A 26,078-nucleotide genomic window follows, 5' to 3' on the forward strand; every position below is an offset into this window, starting at 1 on the left:
GACATGCAAGTTCCAGCAGTGGGACAGTTCTCCTGTGCACATGAGGGACAAGGTTCTTCTCCATGTCTAAGTCTCAAGGTGATTTTCCTTAAAGATCCAGCTCTGTATAGTTTTCTGTTCTGTTAGAATTCAGTTTAATTCTCTCTAATCTATTAATTCTTCTGTTCTGCATTGAATTTTTTCCCCAACATTTTATTATGGAAATTATTAAACATACAAAAAACTAAAGAATTTTACTGTATCTACTTACCTCCTTGATTCCGCAATTAAGATTTTATTGTACTTGTTGTTTTACATGTCTGTTCTTTTATCCATTCCCCCTTCTCTTTGCCACTCAGTGCTGGAGACTCAAGTATTTGTTGGAAGTGGAGTTAATAAATTTTCTCTGCTGTAAGTAGTGGTAAGAAATCTGAAGCACCTGAAGTAATAAACATACTTTGTTTGATTTATAACAACCACCAGCAGCCACGTGCTTAAATACGTTACAAACAGAATTTTGTTTAATCTTCACAATGATCATAATGGGTAGGGCTGTTATGCCATTTTATAGATGAAGAAGATGAGATGCAGAGGAATCAAGTAACCTGCTCAAGACGAGGACATTCAAAAGCAAAGAAGGCAGGCTTCGAACCCAGATAAGCTTTGTTTCAAAGCTGTTGCCCCCGACTACCGGGCCATGCCTTCTTCCACGCATGCCTTCCACCTAACCTCAGGCCCTCATTTGCAGCCAGAGTAACCGGTGAGAAGAAGAGCAGCTTGCTCCAGGCACTGAGATACAAACCACAGGGGAGAAATTCTCTAAAGACCCCTTAAATATGCCAGTGATGATGTCTGCTCACCTGTTCTTCAAACAGCTAGATGAAATGGAAATGCAGTAGATTTGTGTTTTGTTTTCTTTGTTGTTTTTGTTTGTTTTTGATTCAGTGAAGTATCTCATTTAGAAAAATAGGAATTTTATTCCCCCTTGTTTTATTCTGGGATTGACAGCCCTTCCTTGTTTCTCCTCCAGATTCTTAGGAAGTCTCTAAAACCTAGTTGCCTTGGATTGCTATCAAAATTGTTTATTAGGAAAGGGAATCAAATGATGTGATATGATTCTTTCAGCTTTTTGAAAAAGAAGAAAAGCTCTTGTGTGCTGTTTCTTAGTGTCTGACAAGTTTAGTTAACATACCAAGGTAGTTTTGGATTTTTTTGTGGGGGGGTGGTTAGGTCTCTGAATGTGTGTATGTCTGTTTATTTTTAAATTTTGTTTTATTGTGATAACATTTCACACGGGATCTACCCTTTTAACGAATTTTTAAGTGTACTTTATGCCCACTGATTAGCAACTCCCCTTTTCCCCCTCCCCCCAGCCTTTACAACCACCTTTACTCTTTGATTCTATGAATTTGACTATTTCAGGTACATTTGTCTTTCTGTGGCTGGCTCGTTTCACTTAGTGTCACGTCCTCAGTATTCATCCAGATTGTTGCATACTGCACAGTTTTCTTTCTCTGAGGCGAAATAGGATTCCATTTTATGTGTACGCCACATTTTCTTTACCCACTACCCTGTTGATGGCCATTTAGGTTGTTTCTGTACCTTGGCTGCTGTGAACTATGTGTGATGAACATGGGAGTGCTCAGGTCTCCTCAAGATCCTGATATCAGTTCTTTGGGGTGAATACCTAGAAGGGAGTTGCTGGATCGTATGGTGGTTCTATCTGAATTTTTTTTCTGAGGAAACTTCATACTGTGTTCCATGGTGGCTGCACATTTTGCATTTCAGCCAGCAGTGCATAGGGTTCCAGCTTCTCCACATCTTCACCAATACTTGTCGTCTTGTCTTTTTCATTTTTTTTAATAGCTTATTTATAGCTTAAAGTATAACTGTTTGGTTTGAACCTTTTGACCCAGAGGTCTCTGACCATTCCCTTGTCTGTGGTCTGAGCAGTGTGTGGTCAGCTTCTCATGGAGTCACTCTTTATGAGTGCTGTTTTGTGACTGCTGGAGTTTAGTATCTGAAATAATCACTTCCGCTTAGCTTAGTCATTGATCACAGTGTGTGCTGAATATTGATTAGAAAATATGGAATTAAATTGCAGGCTAAACTCATTTTAAGTAGCTTTACACTTACTTGTTATTACTTACATGTAATATTGGCTCCTGATTTGAATGTTTGTGTTGTTTTGTCCATTAGCTGTTCTCTTCTATTTCACTGCCATATATTAGGTCTTCTCCTTAACTTGTTGACATAAAGCATCGTAAAGTCACTTTTACTTTAACACATCTGCTTCATAGCAGTCCTGAGGATGTTAAAATGTGATTTCCAAATGTATTTTCTTAGCTCAGTGGTCATGCTGACAGTGTCCAAATTTCTCAAAAAGTTTTATAGACATTATATCTAGTTGATTAAGAATACTAGTATCTGATGACTAAAGGGTGAGATTCTGTTGGGAATAAGGCATTAGTATAAAGGGACCTCGATGCTTTTTCATATATGCATATAAGACAAGGGAAGATAATTGTTCTTATTTATAAACTGCTTTGACAAACTTTGCTTCTTTAATAATCATAGAAACTAAAATCTGTAGGGGATCACTTTATCACTTTATTTGGTATCTCTGTAAAGATACCAAATCCTTCTCGGTCCCATTTAGCTAATGGGCATTTTGCAACCAGCAAAGGGAAAACAAGGGCCCAAAATAAAAAAAGCAACACAAGTTCTATGTGCTGCCATGCACGGGAAATTCAAGAGAAGGGCCGGGCACCGTGGCTGCACACAGAACTGGCAGAGAGTGGTCAAGCCCTTCACTTCTTCCGTTCCTGCTAGCGTAGCGCACTTTTGCCCTTAGCACCTCTGTATTCGGATTTATGTTTTCTAGTGGGACTTATATCTGGGAAAAGTAAGGTTTCAAATTCTACTTTTGCTGGCCTTCTACTTAAGTGACCTTAGTCAAGATACTTAACATCACTGAACTTCAAGGCCCTTTTAAAATGAGTATAAGGTGGTTATGGTGGGAAAAGATCATGTATGTAAAATATTTAGCATCCTGCTTGTCAGCATGGTAATGTTCATTAAATGGAAGCTATTATTAATATTACTATCCTATTTCATTACTCAGCAAGAGAGAAGAACAGTGTTTCTTTTAACAATCAGAAGACTAAAACATTGTGTTGCATAAAGTCAGTTGAACAAGAATTGGGGGAAAGAAAGAAATAAGAATTTACTGAGTTATTCAAAGAGCTTAATACATTTCATAATACATTTCATGGGTACAAGTAATAATCAAGACTACTGATTTAAATACCGTCTCTCATAGGTCTGAATACACTGATATTAAGCGAGATAATCTAGTTGTGAATTATTTGGAGGATGGTCTTTTTATCCAGACCCAAATAAAATCTTGATTTTTATTCTTTACAATCTAATATACATTAGTTTTTTCGTATTCTTTTTTTAAATGAAGTTTTTTTCATGAAAAATGTTTGAATGCACATTTAATGAAATGCCTTCTCTCGTGTGTAACCACCATTCCTGCCCTTACCAGGCATATAGTCATGGTTATTGACACTGTTTCTGCCCCATCCCCGCCCCTCTGAGAGTAAGATTTCCTGCTTTGTACTCTTTCTTGCTTTACATCTATTTCCATTCCTGCTAGCACGTGGTATTTTAATTATTTCTTTAGCTTTTAGACTCACAGTCTTTTCTAAGTCAGAGACAGACTCTTCATCATCCTGATATTTCTAGAAGAATGTCTTATGTCTAATTGGTGCTAAGTATTTATTGAATTAAGTTATTGATAACCATCAGAGATGTAGGACCCAGGGTACAAGAAAGCTTTGTCTTATTCATTTTCATTTCAATCACATGGCAGTCATTCAGAAACGTATAGCATGTATGCTATTGATGGCCCAGTGAGATATATGTATTTGTGACTGTAATCCTTGCCATGGCTTATATCAAGTCGATTTCTAACCCTGATATGTTAACATTTTGTGCTTGGAAGATTCTGAGAAGTGGTAGTGGCCACATGCTTGTTCCATCGTCCTGAGTCCTCCCATAGAAATGGAACAGCTAGATCACACAACCGAAAACCCGTAGACAACATGTACAGCAAGGTAGCCCCAGGAACACCAAGATATGAACAAATGGCAAAAACCACCAATAGCCACAGGACCTGCTGTGGTTCTGGTGTCTCTCTGAGAGAAAGCAGAGGGAACAAGGGGGCTTCTCATGCACTTGAGCTCAGGAGAACTCCCAAACAGCCAGCTGGTGTTTTCTGGAAGAGACCCCACGCTGCTCTGAGAGCGGTGGGTGCAGGGCTGCAGTTAGAGTGAGGCACTCAGGCAGCCCAGCAGCCCCAGGGAACTCTCATCAACTCTCAGTTGATCAGCCAGCACTTCCTGCCAGGGCCGGGCTCCTGCAAGAGAATAAATCCTGAGCAGGATGGGCATGATAGAATCAAAAGAAAGAGAAGGTCCAGATAAAAGTGGGGAGGAGACAGAGCCAGGGAGTCTCAGAAAGCAAGGGACCAGATTTTTAAAACGTGAAAACTATGAATGAAAGCATTCTTCGAGGTTAGAAGAGTTATCTGAGTTCCTGCCTCCTCAGGAGAGATCAGTGACTGATTTCACCTAAAAACAAGCACAGAAAAGTACCAAGGTCAAATCCCATACTAAGGTTTAAGAAAAAGTGAGTAAGGATCAGAGTAACATCCTTGGCAATGAAAGCACACCAGACAGAAACACCCACAACGTAGATCATGACTGTAATTTACTGTTTCAAAACAAGCTACAAGACAGTTTAAAGAAGTGATAGTAGGCATGAAAGGACAACAAAAATCAGAATTAAAAAACCTCAAATGAGGGGACGGAACTCAGGAAATAAGATTTCAGAAATGAAAGTTAAACTGGAAGGGCCACAGAAGCAAACAGATACAAAGATAATGCTGTGAGAGAAGTAGAAGAGGAAAAAAATTTTAATCACAAACAACGGAAAAAAAGATTTATGATTAAATGATAAATACTTTAGACAGGCAAAAAGAATTCAGTCTACAAATAAGAGTCCCATAAAACAAAACAAGGGACTGGAATAAATACCAAAAGTAGTGATTCAAGAAAAATTTCCTGCTGGGACTTCCCTGGTGGTCCAGTGGTTAAAATTCCATGCTTCCAATGCAGGGGGCATGGGTTCAGTCCCTTGTTGGGGAGCTAAGATCCCACATGCTGCCCAGTGTGGCAGAAAAAAAAATTCCTAAAACTACTGAGAAACAAAACTAGAAACTATAAATTAAAATAGTACAGTGTGTATCTGAAAATTGTGACCCACGATGAACATCAAGATATATTTGAGTAAAATTACTGGAATTTAAAGACAAAAAATTTGGGGGGGCATCTGGACCTGTAGTGTCCGATATGGTAACCACTCACCACTTATAGCTATTAAGTGCTTGAAACATGGCAGGTGAGGGCTGAGATGTGCTGAGTCTAGGATTCCAAAGACTTAGTATGAAAATAAAAAGTAAATTATCTCATTAATAATCATTTATATTGTTACTTGTTGAAATGACCATATTTTGGACATGTTGCATTAAAAATAAAGTATTTTTTAAATTTCACCTCTTTTTACTCCTTAATGTGGCTACTAGAAAATTTTAAATTACATATGTAAGTTATGTTTTTGGCTTATGTTAATATTCTGTTGGATAGCACTGATCAAGAACTCAAGCCTCTCTTTTGGGTCAGGGCTGTGAAACAAAATTGTCCTCTTTCTGGATCCAAAGATCCTCCCTGAATAGAATTTTTATGTGAATAGTCCTTCTGAAACTTTCTTCCTCTTTCTCTCTTATTCTGCTTAGAATCTCTTTTTCCCTTGATTTCTTCTAGCATGTCTGGGAATGCTTTATTCTCCTGAACAAACCAGAGCACAGCACGCCTTTCATCTCCATCAGGATGAAGGCTGTGTTACAGCTGTAATGTGCATCTTTGCTTTACCTCCATCATAGTCCCAGGGAGCCCAGAGCACTTCCTGCAGGGCCCCAGAGCCATTAACTCACTTTCCAGAACTCTTTGATCTGAAGAATAGCACTGTCCTTTGTGGTTCCCTCTAGAAATTCTGCTTCCCCCCACCCCCCCACCAGCTTTTGCTTTATATTTTATTTTAGCGCTTTCCAACAGAATTTGTCTTTATTTTCTTTACGATTTGTCTTTTCCAGATAATGGAAAGATGAGCTTCCATGGTATGAGACCTATAAACCACCTATGTACAAACTGATTTTCCTTTAATGAATTTTTTTCATTAAAATTGTTTAAAAAATCATTATGTGGAAAACATAAATTTCAGGGAAAAAAATGAACTGAAAATTCAGCTGGTACACTGAAATTTTGGAATAGAAAGGTAGAAATTACTTGAAGGTATTTTATAAAGCCGGTCCATAAACTTTTGCATAATTTGCATATGTTCTTCAGAAGAATAAATATTACTGTTCAACGTTTCTTTCTCTAAATCTCTTCATTAAGAATAGTCCTTATACTTTCCTGTTCATTCTAACACCACCGTCTCCAACCAGCCCGCCATGGATTCAGCTTTAATGTAAAGAATACGCTGAATCATGATAGATCTTAAAACAACCCTGTTTTATTGCATTAGTAAGTAGTAATGGAAACACAGAACCCCATCATTCATTCTGAAATATCTTTTTTTTTTTAATGCAGAATAGCTGTAGACATTTCCCTAAACTAGGACCTCATACTAGGAAGTGAGTCCTTTTTTTTACATGATATCATTATTAATGGGTATTAATGGAGATGCATTTCTAAGTGGTAGAATATTCAAAGCTAAGAAAAGCAGCCATTATTTTAGAGCCTTAATTTGTGACTCATACTGGGTGTGACTATAATTGCAGTTTTGTTTTCCATAAGATTTCTGTTGATATGAATCATTTTATTAAAATGAGAATTATTTAATTGCAACTGTATCTGAAGGGAGATAACTTTCTTAACTGTGCCTCTGGAAATCTTGACAATGCTGTTTTTATATAGTACCACATCTTTTCTTCGTAAATAACATTTTTTTGTTTGTAATTTAGTCACTTCATGACATTTCTACCTAAATTATTATTTTCAATTAGTAAAGTCTGGTAGGATTTAGTACTTAACAAATAAGCATTTTGTTATAGTATCTGGAATTGAGAAGGAAATAAATATATGCTTCTTCACATCTTTCCTTGTTTTCTTTGAGAACGCATTAGGTTTTCTATCATGTTCTTAATTAAAAAACAGGAAGTTTTCTGTGTTACTAATACAAGCTCTTGAGGACAGAAATCAGGATGTAGAGGAGGGAAGATCTGAGGAGAATTATTCCTCTGATCTGTATCTTATGGCTCATTCATATAAACCAAAGACTTGGTGTGGATTAGGTTACCTTTAGGAAGGATGCTGTCTGATGCTCCTTGTCACTGAGCCCAGGCAGCCCATTTGGCATCTCAGATGGGGAGAATACCTCGTTCACCCACCATGTCTTAGATGATGCTCTCCCTCAGGTGCCTGTGGCAGACAAGCACATCAGAGGCTCCATGTGATTCCCATGAAACAGTCTCTGTAGCATCTCTGATTGATTGATCTTCACCCAAGTTGCTATATGTGTAGCATTTCAACAATGGAATGTGATTTAGTAAAAAAGAGCACAAGTCTATCTATACCAAAGAATTTAAGGAACCTCAGGAGTGCTAGTGTCCAAAACCTCCTGTTAATAGGCCTGTATGTCTTCAAGAATGTAAAACCATCATCTCTTTGATCACTAGGTCATGCGTGGCCCTACACTGTTCAATAGCACCTGCACATTCCATCCGTCCCCTGTCCCTACCCCCTACTCCCTACCCACTGCCCACTCCCTACATTCACACACAGCCCTGGGGAAGCCTCTCCAGAACCTGTAGTGCCTGGCTACATGCTGCACATGCTCATCTCTGAACACGTGGTTGTGGGGGAGGTAGTTCTCTACACATGTGCTTCATGTGAATATTTATCACATCACTACTTTATCAAAAATTATTTTTAAATGCCTGGATAAGAGTACTCAGTTCAGGTTTAGAGGCTGAGAAAAAAAGTCTTTATGGCAGAGCTGGCAGCATTTGGACTTCCATTGTAGGGTTCTGTGCAGGGCACACTGACCACCAATGCCATCCAACCAAGGACAAAGCTTAAGAGATGTTATCCTTTTTACTGTTTATGTTATTAACTATTTAGTGTTTTTTTCATTATCCTCAGTTTCATTTTGGTGTGAAAATTAAATTTCAAAATCAGTTAAATAAGGAGCAGGCATTAAAGATAAGCAGAGACAAGTAACATAGAGTGATTTACAAGAAAAATGGGGAGGAGGAGGAAGAAAAATTGAGTACTCCCTCATTTTATCTGTTATGGGTTTTATTTCTACTCTGATGCCTTTATTTTATATGTGGGAAAAGTCATACCCACAGAAATTAAAATGAATTATCCAAGTTCAGTTTAATTGCAGTTATAACCCAGATTTCCTAACTTCACATTCAGTATTCTTTCCAATATGCTACACTGACTTCCTCTGGTTTAGAAAAGATGGTCATTTTATCATAAAAGTTAACTAAACCTGAAGCTAATGCCACAAGACTGTGGAGAAGAACTGAATCAAGAAACTCTTAGAAAATGTGGTGAGTCCAAATGAGAGTTTATTCCCAAATCAATCTGTAAGTGGCATGTATGTTCCCTGGAAGAGTTTTTTCCTGGTACTAATACTGTATCAGTTAACTTTGCTGCGTAACAAACCATCCCAAAACTTAGTTGCTTAAAATAGCAGTCATTTATTATAAATATTACATCAGCTAGTGGGTAGAATCATACTATAGCAATATCTGTACTTCTACCATTGAGCCTACTATAAGAACTTTGAGTCCATTGTAATTAAATCTATGTATTTCTTAAGTGATACAATAAAGGAAATAGAACTTCTAAGCTTCAGTGACCATCTTTAAAAAGGAAAGAGAAATTTCTTATTTTCTCTGACCTTTATTTCACTGAAGAAATAATGGTGTTTCATCATAATGTAATCTGTATTTACACACTTTAAAAAAAACTTAATTCTTTAGATAAAGTGTTTATTAAATGTTAAAAAAGGAATAATAATAGTTTCATAATTACAAATAGTATTTCTTGTGACCATCATACCACTGTAATGCCCTAATTGTGAAAGATTTAAATTTATGTTTAAATTATTTAAAAAGTATTTTTGTCATTAATAATACTTTAAAATTATTTGTTTAAAATGTTTAATTTTTTTAATTTAAAATTTTTCTTATCAATAATTGTTTATGGGTTTATGGATTTCAAAGTGCCTTCACGGGATTTAACTTTGTCATTTTTAAACTAACTAGATAGCGTCACTCTTGACCATTCACGCTGCTATTATTGTCAAGTTTGCTTTTTGTTTATAATAGAAATTTTCAAGTGTAAGTTCCGAGGTATCCTTTTCTGATACTGATTATTGTCCAGAAAGTATGTTTATCTCTGTCCCCTTTATATTAGATTTCTAAAATGAGCCTCCATCCAGCGTTCCTAGTCGACATGTCCGTTCCTTTGTGTGCTGCTTTATGCTGCTGTTAACAGTGACTCTTCTTTCCCTTTTGTGTGCAGTGTCTCAGTTTGAAACTGAATTCTACATCAGCGGACTGGCACCTCTCTGTGATCAGCTTGTTGTACTTTCCTACGTAAAGGAGGTTTCCGAAAAAACGGTAATTTTTTTTCATCCCAGATACAATGGGAAGCACAGATTCATTTGTAGCATTTTTACCCAGATCAAGTTGCCCATGAAAGGACTCAGCTCCAGTCTGAGCAGAACTTGCTGACCTGTAAAACAAGGTCAGCAGGGATTACCCTGCAGACTTAATGTATTTATTTACCTTTCAGAAGCTCCATTCATTGGTTCCCTTTGTTCTTTTTGCCGAGCAAAGGGGAGTCTTTTTTTTTTCCTTCCTTTTTTCCATCTCTCTTGGTATTTCAGTCAAAAGGAATGAAGGATTCCCCTTGCTGAAAGTCGAAGAAACTAAGCTGGCACTGTGCATTAGCAGAAATGACAGCAATGAAGCTGATCTGTAGCATCAGCAGGGGTTCCTGTGGTCAGAGTGAATTACAGAGAGGGCGGTCCATTATTTCCTGTGGTCCAGACATATTTGTTTACTTCCCAGTGGCCCAGTGATTCTGAGTAGCTTGATTCTTGCTTTGAAATTAGTTTGTTGATAAGTCTTGGTTATCAGTGCAAATGATGGTATGAAACATATGGCTAATAGGAGGCAGCAGAGAATCTGCATTTCATTATACATGACTTTGGAATGAAGCCTATTATAGGGTCCAGTGGAGGGGCCTGCATACTGAATCTTTCTTTGAAGCCTAGGTCAGTCCCATTCCCAGTTTGTCTTTATTGTCAGGGTCCAGGGGTCCTGCCAGGAAGGGGTTAGGGGTGGCTTCAAGGCATAAACAAGGAGAGCTTATTGTAAAGGATTTTCTTTGGGATGCTGTGTATAAAAGAAATGCAATTGATTGTCTAGCCCTTTACAGTGAGTGGGTCCTCCTTGTCTGTATCCTCTCTCTCTCTTTTTTTCCTTTTCAAATAGCAAGGAATAAAATGGGGAGAAAAACCCTGGGAGTCCCAGTTTTGAAGTGGTAGCTGCTCTCCAGCATTTCTCTGAGCGAGCTCTTGCATCAGGAAGCCATCGCTATAGTAACCTGGAGCTCTGGCTGCCCATGTTGCTAGGCAATGGGATGCAGTAGACTTAAGTGAACACTCAAACCTGCTAAAATCAATAGGGCTGGCTTCTAGCCCTGTGCAGGACATCAGTTTATTATTATTTTATTTTTTATTTTTTTTGAAAATAAAGAAAAGCAGTGGCTCCCAAGGGAGTAAATACAGTGCTTTTTGATGAGGAGTGCGGGGAGGATTGAGAATGTGATTGAAAGACATAAGAAAAGAGGCAGTAAAATGAAAAAGGGAAAGCCTAATAAACAATTGACCAAAAAAAAGAAGGAAAGAAAGGAAACCTTTGTTAATAAAAGAGAATATTGGAAAGGGGTAAAAACCAAGAAAGGCCAACCTCAAAGAGCAAATTAGAAAATGAAATTTTTTCAGAGGAAGAAGTGAGGGACTTGGAGCTGCTTTAAAAATGTGTGTGTGTCAGTGTATATAACTTTTCATTGTCTCTAATACCAAAGGACACCTGAAATCCTTAAATACAGAATGAACTGATAAAAATAAGATGGAGGAAATAAAAAAGCAGGCTTGGTGCCAACCACACTTCCCTTTCCTTTTTTTCATATCAAAAAGACAGTTTAACTGCAACAGTAAACAAAATTCGTCTTATATCAGTCATAATGTTACCCCAGCATATTTTTCCCGTTACACCTTTTACCTACATGCATGTTCCCACAGGGTTGGAATGATAGTTACAAGCTCTTCTCTGTTGCCATATTTTTAGGCGCATCGTTCCATTCTCTCTCCATGTGGCTGTGCAGTCTCCCATCATCGTGACGGTGGTTGTGAACTGTTTCATCTGATTGATATAACCTAATTTATGAAGCTGTTCTCTTAATGTTTTGTTTTTCTTCCATTCATTAATAAAGCACATTCCTGTTAAGAATGGTATTCAGCATGGTATATCAAAGATCAACAAGACCAAATCCCTGCTCTTCAGAAGTTCACACATAAGCAGGGCTGTTTGACCAGCAAACAAAAGTTGTAAAATACCGAGAAGATGGATTTCTCATCCATCACCTTGCCGGTGGATTTCCTACACATAGGAAGATGCTATTTATATGCTCTAGCGAGGTGGTTTTCTTTTAACATTATTTGGATCAAAAAATTTTTTTCTATTTTGCTATTCTAGTTCTGATATTTATGGTCATTGTTTCAGCTGTTACGTTTTTAAATATTCAAATCTTTCAGTTTTTTCCTTTTTGTTGTTGTTTTGAAATTGAGATATTTGTCATTTCTCCACAGATCTGAAATTATCCTGTATATTCATTGGGGTTTTTTCCTCCACTAGTTGATCTTTTATAGTTGCTTTTTTATTTTTGGGATGTTCTAAATATATGAGATCAAAGCTAACGTAAAGATTTCTCAATTAGCAAAATGGATCAAAGGAATCTTCTAGGCTTACTGTCTTGCTGGGGGAGCTTGGAGAGTGGGGGGTATTTCTGGACTTCTTTCTTTCTATCCCTTTCATCTGTGTTCTCTGCATCAGTGCCTTACTGCTTTAGGTCTTGTTGCTTTGGAAAATAGTCAAGTGCGTGTTACATGCCTCTGTGCTGAATGCTCAAAGAGCATGAGCTTTATGGTAAAATAAACTTGGTTTCAAATCCATAGTTCCAGTTTTTCCACAAATCCCAGTCTCACCATTTACTTATGTAACTTTACTTCAGTAAACATTTTGATCCTCAGTTCCTTCATCTGCAAAATTAGGAACAATACTTCCTGAGGGGTGACTTAAGGACTCAGAATAATCTGGACAGTCACCTGCCAGGCTCGTGGAATTGTCATAGGCCCTCAGTAAAGCATCTTTTCCCCTTCTATCTTGATCTAGAACTGCAGTGTCCAAAACTGTAGTCACTAACCTTATGTCACTATCTAAGTTGAAATTAGTGAAAAATTAAAATTAAAAACTCAGTTTCTTGGTCACAGTCGTCCCATTTCAGGTGTTCAATAGCCACCTGTGACTACTGAAATGGTACAGTGGTACCTGTCCTGTGTATCTCATCCAAAAGATCAAAATAAACAAAACAAAGCCACTATGAGTTGTCCACGGTAGGTGATGAGAAGGGCTTACATCTGCCGAATTTATAAAGCCAAAGCATTTAATTATGGCTACCTAGAATTAATTGGTGTCATTTATAGAAATGTAATTCAAATGAGCCTTTCTTTCTCCCCCTAGGAAAGAGAATACTGTGCCAGGCCCAGATTGGATATCATCCAGCCCCTTTCCGAGACTTGTGAAGAGATCTCTTCCGATGCTCTGACTGTGAGGGGCTTTCAGGAAAATGAATGTAGAGATTATCACTTAGGTGAGAGAAATCAAGGATCTGACTCACATTATTTCTTTCTCTCTTTTTTAAAGATTTATTGATTGATTGATTGGTTGGTTGGTTGCATTGGGTGTTTGCTGCTGTGCGTAGGCTTTCTGTAGTTGCAGCGACCAGGGCGACTCTTCATCGCAGTACGCAGGTTTCTCATTGCAGTGGCTTCTCTTTTTGCAGAGCACGCACTCCAGGTGCACGGGCTTCAGTAGTTATGGCATGTGGGCTCAGTGGTTGTGGCGCATGGGCTTAGTTGCTCAGCGGCATGTGGGATCTTCCCAGACCAGGGCTCGAACCTGTGTCCCCTGCATTGGCAGGCAGATTCTTAACCACTGCGCCACCAGGGAGGTCCACGTTATTTCTTATATTTATGTTTTTTCCCCTCCACTTGAGTAGCACAACCAGGAATTTAAATTAAGGTGCTGAAAGGCTCTTAGAGCTGATCTGGGCAGGCCTCTTATGTTGAAAATGAAGGCGTCAAGGCCCAGAGATGCTGCAGAGCTTGCCTGAGTTCCCACAGCAGAAGGGAGGGGTAGAGATGAGGCCAGGACCAAGGTGAGGAGGCTTTGTGGCCTTTGTTCTTGTATTTGGTCTCCTGTCCTATTTCATGTGACACCTGACTTACCCAGATGTCAAGCAGTGTGGTTCTGTGGTTGCCATATCTCTTCCAACTTTATATCCCTAGAAGGTATACTCTGGATTTGTAGAGAAATTGTCTTTTTTTGACCAAATGCTCAGAGCTTGAAAGAGTGCCTGATACATACTAGGCTTTTGCTGAATATCTGTTGAGTGGATACATGAATATACTTAGTCACTGCTTGCAAATAAAGGGAGAACCATTGCTGGGTAGTCATACCAGGCGCATCCATGTTTTGGTGTCATTGTACCCTTGAAAAATACGTTGATGGAAAAATAGAACAGCTTTAGCTGATGAGAAGTTCTTTCCTGCTTTAAAAACAACTGGGACTTCCCTGGTGGCACAGTGGTTAAGAATCCACCTGCCAATGCAGGGGACACGGGTTCCATCCCTGGCCTGGTAAGATCCCACCTGCCGCAGAGCAACTAAGCCCACGCGCCACAACTACTGAGCCTGCACTCTAGAGCCTGTGAGCCACAACTATTGAGCTCACGTGCCACAACTACTGAAGCCCTAGAACCCTGCTCCACAGCAAGAGAAGCCACCACACTGAGAAGCCTGAGCACCACAAGGAAGCGTAGTCCCAGCTCGCCACAACTAGAGAAAGCCCACGTACAGCAACAAAGACCCAATGCAGCCAATAAATTAATAAAAATAAATAAAAATAAAAGCAATTGACATATTTTGAGAATATTTTCACTTCTCATCTTGGTCAATGAAGAAATATCCTATATCTGTTAAAGCTTTCTTATGTGAAGCTCTTGATCAGCTGAGAAATGGGAGTGTATATTCTGGACTTAGCAAAAAGCAAATGAACGCATCCAGTCAAGGTATTTTTTGTTCAGAGCAAACTCTGCTGCACACTTAGAAACCCTTCAGAACAGGTTTTATGATTGAATTCTACAGGAAACCCTCACCGTTGGTATTGTGCATGACATGCTGAAATGATAGATGATGTCCCCAGGGCTTGGGGCATCTGTCATTTATGCTTTAGATGGCCTTTACCTTGATGAGGAGGAAATATTTATTGCCCACTGTGGGGGTGTGATTGTTCTGTAAAAATAGAACTGTGCTGTAAATGGCTATCAATAAAGTTTGTATACAATAGATAAATTATATATAATAGACATGGAGAATTTTGAACACAGTTTTTCAGCTGAAATCAGAATGTTAATGTAGGAAACAGAATTTTTAAGCCTACCTTATTTTTTTTAAAGTTTTTTGGTACTTCCTCCCTTCTTCCTTCCTTCCTTTCCTCCCTTCCTTCCTTCCTTCTTTTTTCTTTCAAATTATTTTACATGTAAATGTTTTTTAAAGCACTGGAATAAATTCTATCATTCTCTACCCTGTCCCCCACCCCTACCTTCAAACATGGCCACATTTATTCCAAAGGTCAGAGAGTTTTCTGTTCACTTGGGTAGCCTAACCAAGGCCCCCCAAACTACTGCCAAGGTTTCTACTGTTGTCACCCAAGGTGTTCCTCTCTTATCTCTAGAGTACTCGGAAGGGGAGTCACTTTTTTATATTGTGAGTCCAAGAGATGTTGTCGTAGCCAAGGAACGAGACCAAGATGACCACATCGACTGGCTCCTTGAAAAGAAGAAATATGAAGTAGTTTTGCTTTTACTTTCTTCAAAGTATTGACAAGTCGGTAACAGAGAGAAGCTAAAAGGGTTTTGTAATAAGTCTTTCATGTAGGTGAATTAGAATGCTCTAAGCTAGTAATATGTAGGAGGCTAATAACTTTCCAGAAATTAGGAGGAATAGAGATTGCAAGGAGGTTGATTGGCTTTACTGTTCAGTGGAGGAGAAGTTGGTGGTAGAGGGAGGAGGTGGGCTAGGAGGAAAGTGGTGGGTTAGATCCAGCCTACTGATAAGTTTATTTGGTGGTTTTTCAAGAAAAATAAAATAAAGCTAGTATTTCACAATCATCTATTTGGGTATTTTGGTGAAATCATTTATTTTGTGATTATATCATATGTAAAAGTAAAGCTATCAAATTATACTCACTTAGGATGGTTTGAACTACCTGTTCAGATAGAATGGTGTTGTGTACTTCATTGAGTCTCGATTCAGACTAATTTGAGTAGATAATGTCCCATCATGACTTTTTTTTAAAAAGGAAAACATTTTAACGTTTTAGTAGTTGCAAAGGCATTATTGTGTTGGTTTAGTAAGAGAAACTTTCTGGATAGTCTTATATGCTAATCAGCTAAAAACCAACAAAAGATAGTCCACTCATTTGGTGCTTTAAGTTTGTAGCCATCTGAAAGGATTTGGAAAAAAATGTTTTTAATTTATATACTCTTTGGAGTCCAGGTATTGATACCAAGTTCATACCCCAGTTATTACCATTATTGCTTTAGATCCAGTAGCTTCTTAAAGATTTAAATTTTGTGTTTCAAACATTTCTGTTAATCATTGTACACTTACCAAAATAAAAATAAAATCAGAGTTTTTCAAAATTTTAGTGTAGTTATATCTAAATTATGTATATAGGTTACTTTTTATGTTTCATAAAGGAAAAGTGCCCCTTGGTTAATATATGTCATACAGATTTAGAATGACAGATTTTTTTTGTTTGAACCTAAGAGATTTTGTTGTGTTTTGAGTTGTGTCTGAAATGTGATTCCAGTAACCTAACGTGGAAATGAATTCAAATGGAAATAAAAAGAAGTCTTCATTTTGGTTGACTGCTTTTGTTTGAGTTTGAATTCAGTGAGGTTCACTCAACCATTACATTAAAAATTCCTGTGCTTCAAGCAAAAGCCATGGAAAAATGGGGCTTATTTATGTAGCCCAGAACTTTAAAACTTAATAAATATAGTGTTTATAACCTCAATATCTCTCTCTCCCACTCTCTTCCCTTTTCCCTTCCTCCTTTTCGACTCCTTTTATCATGCTTATGTAAATACAGGAAGCTCTGATGGCAGCTGAAATTAGCCAAAAGAACATTAAAAGACATAAGATTCTGGTAAGTATGTAGTTTTGCTATTTGAAACATAACTGTACCTTTCAATAAGTTATAATGAGACTGAAAGTAATTTGAAAAGAACAGATTCTTCCTACCTTTTGAGAAGTTATTTCAAACGAATTCTCTAACCTATGGGGTTAAAGTATTTCATTTTATTGAATCCGTTTCTGCTTATTATCAAGAAACTTGAACACCTGCTAGGAGGTAATCTTAGGTAATTTGGAAACTGGATTTATAAATACACTTAAAATACAAAGCTTTCCAGTTATGCATGGGACAGTTTCTTTAAATCATAGGTAAAGTCGCAGTACTGTGAAATTTATCAAAAGAGTAGTTTCATAAAACTAGATTCCTTTGTGTGTTTCCATAAGAACAGACTCAATTTATTTTGTTATGGCGACTAATCTAGTACATCAAATACATTTTTATTACATTTTGGACTCTGGGAAAAATATAGTGAGTGAAAGCCCATTTCTTTGCTAACTGTAACAGTGAATGTGCAGATGGGAAGCAGAAAAGAAAGGTTAGCCTCTGAGTGTGAAGTGTTCTTAGAGATCATCTAGCCCAGGACCTGGGTTTACAGATGAAAACTGGAAACTTAGTCATCTATGGCTACTTGGGTTCCATTCCAGGACAAAGTCCTTCTGTGCTTTGCCCGCCTTAAACTTCTCTTTAAAACTCCTCAAAAAAGCCTAATTCCCAAAAAGGGTATACAAGCAACATAATTCAGGAACTAAAAGGGAAAGAAAGAACCAGAGCATCTTATGTTGTTTTATTCATTCACAATTGTAGAGAATAAGCAAGGATTATCTAGAAATGGAGCATTCCAGCCAGTAGAAGAGTATAATTGAAGTAAGCAGGTCAAAAGTAGGACAAGCTTAGCTAGTCAGTTGTACATTGGGTTTGGTGATATGAAAGTGACAAGTGCATTTTCTGTATATATTATTTATACTTAACATGCTTGGTGGAGTGAAAGTGAATAGGATATGATGAAGTCGAGCTGAATGTAGACTATTAGGCTAGCTGCGAAGTGGAAAAGAGTCAAGACTATGGCTAGGGACTGTGACATCATGGGGAGGTTTTTGGTGATGACGGTTACTTTGTGTAAGAGAGATATTTAACGTGCTCATGCTTAAGGGAATCAGGTCGAGGTTAAAGGAGCACAGAGACAGAGGATGAGTGGGGAGTGGCATGGACATGGGGAGAAAGGTTAGAGAAATTGACTCTGCAAAGGAGGCCTCTCTTCTCTGAACCTGTAGACTCACTGTAGATACTGTGATATGTGATCTGTTTTCAGAGACATAAAGTTAAGCACCTTTTCTTCACTCTGCAGTTCCAAAAGATTTGAAGTATGACTTCCTACATAGTCGTCATTAAAGTGAAAGTTTAATACACTAAGAACTTTGGGTTTTTCCCTTCACTCTTGAAATGGGCATGTCCTATACATTAATCATGCCTGGACATTCTTCTCCAAGGTTGAGGCAGGCAGAGAGAGAAGTGGGCTTCTGCTATTTCTGCCATCCAGGAAGAAGCTTCACAAAAAAATTTTTGTGCATAAAGTAGAACTTAAAATCCAAGTTTTGTTATATATACTGAGTTTAAGCTTCTCATGCAAATGCTTTTAGGTGGAACTAATCTTTCGTAAGAATCATGGGAAGATCAAGCAGGAGGTCCCCTGTCTCTGGTGACACAGGCCACCCCAAGTCCTTTCAGAACCGAGGTAGAACAAGTGAATGAGCACAAATGCCATGAAGCCAGTCAGTTCACTGCTTTGAGCCGGTTTCCTCATCTGTAAACTTGTGGGTTTAGATGACCTGATTTTCTGAGCTCATTTTCATTTTAAGGTTAATATCTCCCTTTCATATGATGATCTGTCATTTCATTTTTCTTACAGCATTTCCCCAGACTTGATACAGAAGACGGTAGCTCACGTTTTACAGATGAAAGTACAAGAAACAATTTTATATCCAACGACAACATGAAATTGTCAGATTATGTTTCTTGTATCAGAGATTTCTTTTGTAGGAAAGTTTTTAGAAGAGGGCATGCTAGGAGCCTTTAAAGTAGTAACATTTTTTTTTAATTGTAAATTCTAAAATTTGTGAAAATACAAGTGTGTTTAAATATGCTTGAGAAAGAAATGAGCATAATTACATAAAGCAAACTAAGATGTATAAACAGATTCCAGTCAGCAGGCCCATTCAGGAACTGAGACCCAACTTTCCATGTGTTCCAGTGAATTATGAAATTCCTTCATTTCATTTTCCCTAGGACATCGGCTTGGCATATATAAACCACCTGGTGGAGAAAGGAGAGTACGACATAGCAGCACGGTAATCAAGATGTTTTCGCAATTATTTGTTCATATAAATAGAATTGAGCCATGTTAGCAACACAAATAAGTCATTCTCTACAGTTGACACTTTTTTTTTTTTTAAATCTTTCTAACAGGGGTTATTTTTGAATAGTAATGGTTTTAACCATAGAATGGATTGATACGTGTTACTTACCCACCTTACTATCTCATTTTCACTACATGAAAAATGGTTTTCTCATTATTTAATAAGAAAGGTGTCAGAAACCATGAAGAGTCTGAGATTTTGCCCTTTTTATAAGCTAACAAGTTCACCTGCCAGTTTTTCATGGGTGCTGGCAAAAGACATCCTCCTGGGTCAGAGACACAGGACCATCTACCTCAGCAATAGCTGTGGCCAGAGTACCAAGCACTTTCTCCAGATCCCACAGCAGGACACAAAGAGGGCCAGGTGACCCTGCACAGGCAGTGGGTTGTGTCGCAGGAGAGGAACCCTGGACTTAGAGTATCTGATTCTTTTATAATGGGCAGTAAGCCTGCCTGCCCTTGGCTCCAGAGGAAGATGTTATTTTTATTTTACTGGGTGGTAAACAAACCTGCCCTGTGCTCCAGAGGGAAACACTGCCTGTGTCCTCTCACCTCCAGGGCTATGCACTCTACAAACATCCCTGAAAAGATAGTCCAGGATAAAGGTTGCCAGTGCCTGTGCTCACAGTTCCTGGAAAACTGTCTCCCAACAAGATGATGGCAATAGACAGAAATGATCAGCAGGCCCCAGGCTCCTGGTTTGCAAGAGCCTCTGGTGGAGAAAAACATACATGGTATACAGTGGTCGTGTGGGTCTGTGTGAGTGGTTCCTCGTCGAGCTGTGCAGTGCCATCTGCAGGACTGCGTGGCAGCCCAGAAAGATAGTCTTCAGGGCCACTTTTTGTCCCCTGATTTAGGGAAATGTGTTTCTTTAATGTGTACATCAAATAAAGTTTTATTCATACATACACATTTTTCCAGATTATATTCTGCAGTAGGATTCTAATTTTCTAAAGTCTGATATTGTAGTCCACTATTTAAAGCCTCTGAAAAAGTAGTTTAATTGACACTTCAGGATATGATATTTCTTCAAGGCAAGAAGGGTCCCCAAACCAGCAGCACTCATCTGGTTAAGTAGGAAACTCAGGACAGAAAAATCATTAGGAAAACCCCTCATCAAAGTCTTCTGAGAGATTCATCTTTATTTCTAAGTGTTTCGTATTTTCATGATTTCTATCAACTTTGTATATGCAGTCAAGTGAGTACCAGAAATATAACCTTTATGTTCATTGGCACTTGAAATGGAAATTTGTCAAAATTCTGGGATGAGAGATTTATCTAAACCACTAGGGGAAATGTCTGTTAATTCTGTCTCTGTTTATTTTCTTTACTTATACTTTCTTTCTCCCTGGGTTGTTTTTACTGCCAGCAAATGCCAGAAAATTCTTGGGAAAAATGCAGCACTCTGGGAATATGAAGTTTATAAATTTAAAGAAATTGGACAGCTTAAGGTAAGCACAGCTTTCCTTTTTAGCGCTTAATTTTTGTATGTAGTGTATGAATATGGAGATGGAAATAAAATTAAGACAGTAGCAATCAGTTCTTTATTGGGAAGCGAGTATTTCAGCTACAAAGCAAAAGCTTTAGAAATTAGTTTTAAAATATAAATCTGGTGTATATTTATGTACATAAAATTTATACAAATATATTACGTGTATGATGCTTTCTTATGTTTCTTACTCTTTCACTTTCCTATCTCCCTCCAATTCCCTCTGTGTTCAGATTGAAGTTTTCATGTTCTTTTTAATGAATATGGAAAACAGGTATAGTCTCATCACAGTAGATTATAAACGTAAGGCTTTCTTTCACATGTATGAAGAATTAATGCATTTTCCAATATTTTACTTGCTGGAAGACAAATGGAAGATTTTAGCCAGGTGGCTCCAACAAATAATTTTGATATTTCATTTTTTTAAATCTTTCAACTCAGTGTACAATATAAAAACTAATCAATAAAGTATTCCTATGTCTGTAGGTCTGTTTAAAACATATTTTTAAAACTTTTCAGTATTTGTGAGCCTTTTCAGTGCTGTCCTAGAATTCCGAACACGCTTTTAAAAATTCTAGTTATTCAGCTGGCCAGCCCTGGGCCTTATCCTCTGCTTGCCCCATAAATGTTACTCTTCTCTAGGAGACCCTCAGGGACGCTGCTCGTCATGTCTGTTGGGCTGATCTTGGGGGATCTTCTCCAGTCCTATGGCCATGTTTACCACGATGGCTCCATCACCCAGACCTCCATTTTGAATTCCGTATCTGTGTTGGAAGCACGTGATGGCCATTTTTCCTTGTGTGTACATACTGCTGAGAATGATCCCTCAAGTTAATGTGAATCCATTTCCCTCCCAAGTTTGGTCCTTCTCCTTTGAATCGGTGTGTATGACATCACAATATGCTCATTTCTCCATGCTTAATAGCTCAAAGCCACTGTCTTGATTAGAACATCTAACTCACCTGCTGATTCTGTTCCATCTCCAATTCTTGTCAGTTTCACTTCGTCAGTACCAACTGAACATCTCCTCCCCCTCCTGTACCACTGCCTTAACTCCCGCCTGAGCTGTTGCAAGGGCCTTATGGTAGATCTATGGACAACCCTAACCCAGAGTTAGCTATTTTAAAAACTAAATGTGCTCCTCTCACTTCCCTCCTGCTCAGAGTATAAAATCCAAATCCCTTTCATGACCCATGTCACCTTCCTCTTCAGCCTTCTCTCCCTTCCGTGACCCACCTCACATCTCTGAGCCACACTGACCTCCCTGCATGCAGAGTGCACATTCATGGTTCTGTGCCTTTGCCCATGCTGTTCCCTCTACCAGGGGGCCCGTGCCCTTCTCTCTTTGCCTGACAGACCCCTGGCACCTGTCAGTTCTGCTTCATTCTCCAAGATCCATCTCACCACAGCATCTTGTTCACCCCTCCCCCCTCAATACAGCACGCAGTATTGCAGTTGGCTATTTAGATATCTGCATAGCTTCCCTCTGAGGCTGTGAGCTCCTGGAGACGGTGCCTGGAGCTCTGGGTTCCCAGCACAGAGCACGGTGATTGGTGGGTCATGCACCGCAGAGCCATTTACAGTGTTTGGAAATTCAACACTTAATGCAGCACTGAAGTAGCTAAAAACACAAGGTTTATTTTCTCTTAATTTCAAACGATGATTATGAGTTTTTAAAGGTTAATGTATTCCATTTTAAGGGGAAAAAAAGATGAATAGGTGATCTATAACTTCTTTTTTTTTTTTTTTTATTTTTTTTTATAACTTCTTGATAACGTAATAAGTTGACTTTTATCATCATTCTATCATTTAGATTTTCATTAATTCATCAGTAAGAACAGAGATAGTTTAACTTAAAGCAGTTTGTTTTATTCATTCATTCATACGTGTAGACACCTTATCTATTATTTTTAAAATATATTGTAATGTGTTATAAGGTAGAACTTATTTGAATCTTATTTCTTCATAATATTTTTCCAAAGTACTCTGTTGCCTTAAAATTTTAAAGTAAATGTGTACTTTTATATTTGCTGCCTCTTTGATGTACAGTTTTATTTTGCTACTGTTCAAAGATTTTTTTTTTTCCTTTTCCTTTCTTAGGCTATTAGTCCTTATTTGCCAAGAGGGGATCCAGTTCTGAAACCACTCATCTATGAAATGATCTTATATGAATTTTTGGAAAGTGATTATGAGGTATGACATTCTAACACGGTCATATTATTCTCAGTGGAAAATGTTAAGAAATCTAGAAATATAGTACAATGGAGCAGCTGGTTTAAAGGCAGCAGATCTGCAGTTTCTGTGTGGCAGCTGAAACTGAGATACATGCACTCTGATGACAGCTGATGTTTATGTGGACTTGTTAGAGGAAATGTCTAACCCATGGACATTTTGAAGATTTCCTTAAAGCTCCCTCCTTGATAGAGCTAAAGGAAAAGCACCAAGTATTGTGTGGGGGATTTCATAAATAGAATAGCATTTGCTAATGAATTCAGAACTTTCTAAAACCTGAGTCTCAGAGCTAAGTTTGCCAAAGGAGGATTACAGAGAAATTGGGAGGCAGGAAGAGGGAAGGGGATTGGAAATGATCTGTTTGCTTATTGATTAAGGAGAAAGGTGGTACTTAAATTGCTTATCTATTGTATACTCTGCACTGTTACATGCATGTTGTGATATTATACTCCTAACAACACTATACAGTCATATCCAATTTTAAAGAACTAAAGATTAAAGAAATTAAGTAACTTGCCCAAAGCCTTTACATTATAGGTTTGAATTTAAATTTGGGGTTTGCATGCACCCAAAATGGATTATGTTGTTATTATTATTATTACTATTGGCTGCACCATGCGCCTTGCAGGATCTTAGTTCCCCAACCAGGAATCGAACCCATTCCCCCTGCAGTGGAAGAACAGAATCCTAACCACTGGACCACCAGGGAGGTCCCCCAAAATGATAATTTTTAAAGTCAAGTTCCTTTAAATTGCATTTATATGGAAAATCTCTGTTTCGTGCCTACCGTACTCCAGGAGTGTGCTAGGCACTAGGCATGCAGATGTGCATGAAGTGATGCACATTTAGCGACAGCTCGTAGTCTGAGTCACACCCAAGCATGTAACCCAGCAGTTCTCAACAGGGGACAATGTCTGGAGACATTTTAGATTGTCACGATTGGGGAATTGGCATTTAGTGGGTGGAGGCCAGCAGGGATGCTGCTAAACCTCCTACGGTGCACAGGACAGCCCCTCTGTGACAAAGCATCAGCAAGACTGAGTGTGAGGACCCCGATATAAACAGATCAATTATTATGTAATACGCTGGGTGCTCTAGTAAGGCTATCCACGAAGGGTGGTGGTGAAGACTCAGCCTTCTTCCACTTCTGACCAGAGGAAAAGGTGGGATTTCTGGCAGGCAGGTTCTAGACGAGGCTGGTAAGCTCTTTTTCAGAGCTGTGACTTTGCTGGGAGGATCCGTAAACCAGGGGATGTTGGACCTCGGGCTGCTGTTCTCCAGCTTCTGCCCAAACTTCAAAGCCTTTCCTAAAAGTGGCATCATCTTCAGCTCCTTTTGACGTTTAGGGGCCTAATGCAGTGATCAGTTTTCACATTGGTACCTCACAGTATGTTGCACGTTGTCATTGCCTTCGCACATCCTGATATGTTTCGAAAATAAGGAAGACTTTATGTACAACTTTCCTTCTTCCCACAAGAACGCGGGGTGGCTTGCAGAAAGGTTAATAGATAGAAAGGGACTTTCCTGGTGGTCCAGTGGTTAGGACTTCGCGCTTCTGCTGCTAAGAACCAGGGGTTCGATCCCTGGTCGGGGAACTAAGATCCCGCAGGCCACGTGGTGTGCCTAAAAAAAAAAAAAAAAAAAAAGAAAAGGTTAATAGAAATAGAGGCAATCAGAGTGGGAATGAGAAAAAGAACTCCTGTGTTTTGAGTGCCTACTGAGATTTTTTAACCAATAACATTGAATTTAAGGAGGAGTAATAACACAAACACTGCATTCTAACTCTGAGATGATTTTTAAAGCTTAAGGTCTAAAGGGAGCTTTACGATAGTGATCCTTTATCCTGGTAACTCTAGTGCTTGGTCAGTTACTGTCAGCCAGGTGTTCCTGGCTACGTGAAATTCAAGCATCCTGATGCCTGCGTGACCTATGTAGTTCCTTTACTGTTATAAACCTGTATTCTTATAGGAGGGGACTAAGTGCTTTAGGATGAATTAAACTTGAACAAAATATTATGTTAATAACTGTGTGTACTAATGGAGGCAGCATTTCTTCACATTCTCTTATTTGCATGTGTTTTAATGTCATTTTCCAGTCTTCCCTACCAGCATGGGTCTGTTCCTTTCCAGATCTGTATAGAAGAGTTTATCGTCATAGTTTCTGCCATTTGTGCTAGGAAGCAACCGATACAGTCTAGGAGCGTGGTTCCTATGTCTTTATTTAGAACCTACCATGGTCAGGAACTGGGCTGAGTACTCATTTGGATCCAGGAGAAATGAAAACACAGTCCCAGGCTTCAATGGGTTTACAGACTGACTGGGGAGACCGTACTAATAAGCTTTAAGCAACTAGAAAATAAGTAAGACAGGCATAGCAATGTGTTATAAGAGATCTAATGAGAGGCCATTATTGGCCGTAGTTATTGGAAAAGTTTTCTTCCGTGAAGAAAGACTTGTAATGGACTTCTGTTTCTTTCCAGTATGTTCTGAGTACACAGAGTGGCTGTCATAAATATTCCATCTTTGTGCATCTTCCCAAAAGAAAGAGAATTATGTGTGTTCTGTGAAAATGATGGGAAGAGTATGAACTTTATTTCAAAAACTGAAGCTTAGTGTACTTGTCCTGTTTTTAAAGTAATATAATTTAACCATAAAAAAGCAAGTTTATTATTTGTATGATTCCATTACAATTCGTGATTCTACCCTTACTTTTTCAAGAAACTGTTTTAAATCCTGTATCATTAAAGGTGTCTTGTTAACTCATATCTGGAAGACTTTTGACTGAGACTGAAGTAATAAGTGTGACTCAAAACTTGTAGATGTTTTTTCCTAGATGTTTTAGGGTGTCTGCTTGGTCTGTACTATTAAGAAGGTTATAAATAATTTGGTTTTGTCATAAGTTCTTATATTTTAGCTTCCATCATTCTCAGTTTCACAATTTTGAATTAAATTGTCACATAATTAATCAGATAGTGTTCTATAGCAACACTTTTGATCACATATAATATGCTTGAAATTTTTGTGCTGCTAAATAGCACTAAAGGTCAGATTAGAAATAAAAACAAATGAAGTAACAATATTTTCTTGGAGGTACTGGTGCTTCATGACTTCTTTGTATGGGGTTTCTACCGAAATGCATATAGCTTTGCTTTTTAATTTACACCCTAGCAGAATTATTTTAAATACTTAAGCTTTGCTTCATAATATTAATGACAAATGTATAAACATGTTTAAAGTGGGATGATTTCTGTGGCATTTCATTTAATGAATAGT

The 26,078-nt window shown here is 38.3% G+C and overlaps 1 protein-coding gene across 3 annotated transcripts in view; it reads left to right on the forward strand.

Annotated features, from left to right (window-relative positions):
* The window catches only part of VPS41 (VPS41 subunit of HOPS complex), a 182,219-nt gene that overhangs the window by 124,069 nt on the left and 32,072 nt on the right, over positions 1–26,078 (forward strand). For all 3 annotated transcript variants that reach the window (XM_057731540.1, XM_057731542.1, XM_057731539.1), the window contains 7 exons: positions 9,645–9,742; positions 12,932–13,061; positions 15,206–15,321; positions 16,628–16,684; positions 18,956–19,017; positions 20,455–20,536; positions 22,675–22,767. In XM_057731540.1, the coding sequence (XP_057587523.1) occupies positions 9,645–9,742; positions 12,932–13,061; positions 15,206–15,321; positions 16,628–16,684; positions 18,956–19,017; positions 20,455–20,536; positions 22,675–22,767 (638 nt within the window). The remainder of the gene's footprint in view (positions 1–9,644; positions 9,743–12,931; positions 13,062–15,205; positions 15,322–16,627; positions 16,685–18,955; positions 19,018–20,454; positions 20,537–22,674; positions 22,768–26,078) is intronic.

This window comes from Hippopotamus amphibius, chromosome 4 (genome assembly GCF_030028045.1).
Source record: "Hippopotamus amphibius kiboko isolate mHipAmp2 chromosome 4, mHipAmp2.hap2, whole genome shotgun sequence".
In the NCBI taxonomy this organism is placed as follows: domain Eukaryota; kingdom Metazoa; phylum Chordata; class Mammalia; order Artiodactyla; family Hippopotamidae; genus Hippopotamus; species Hippopotamus amphibius.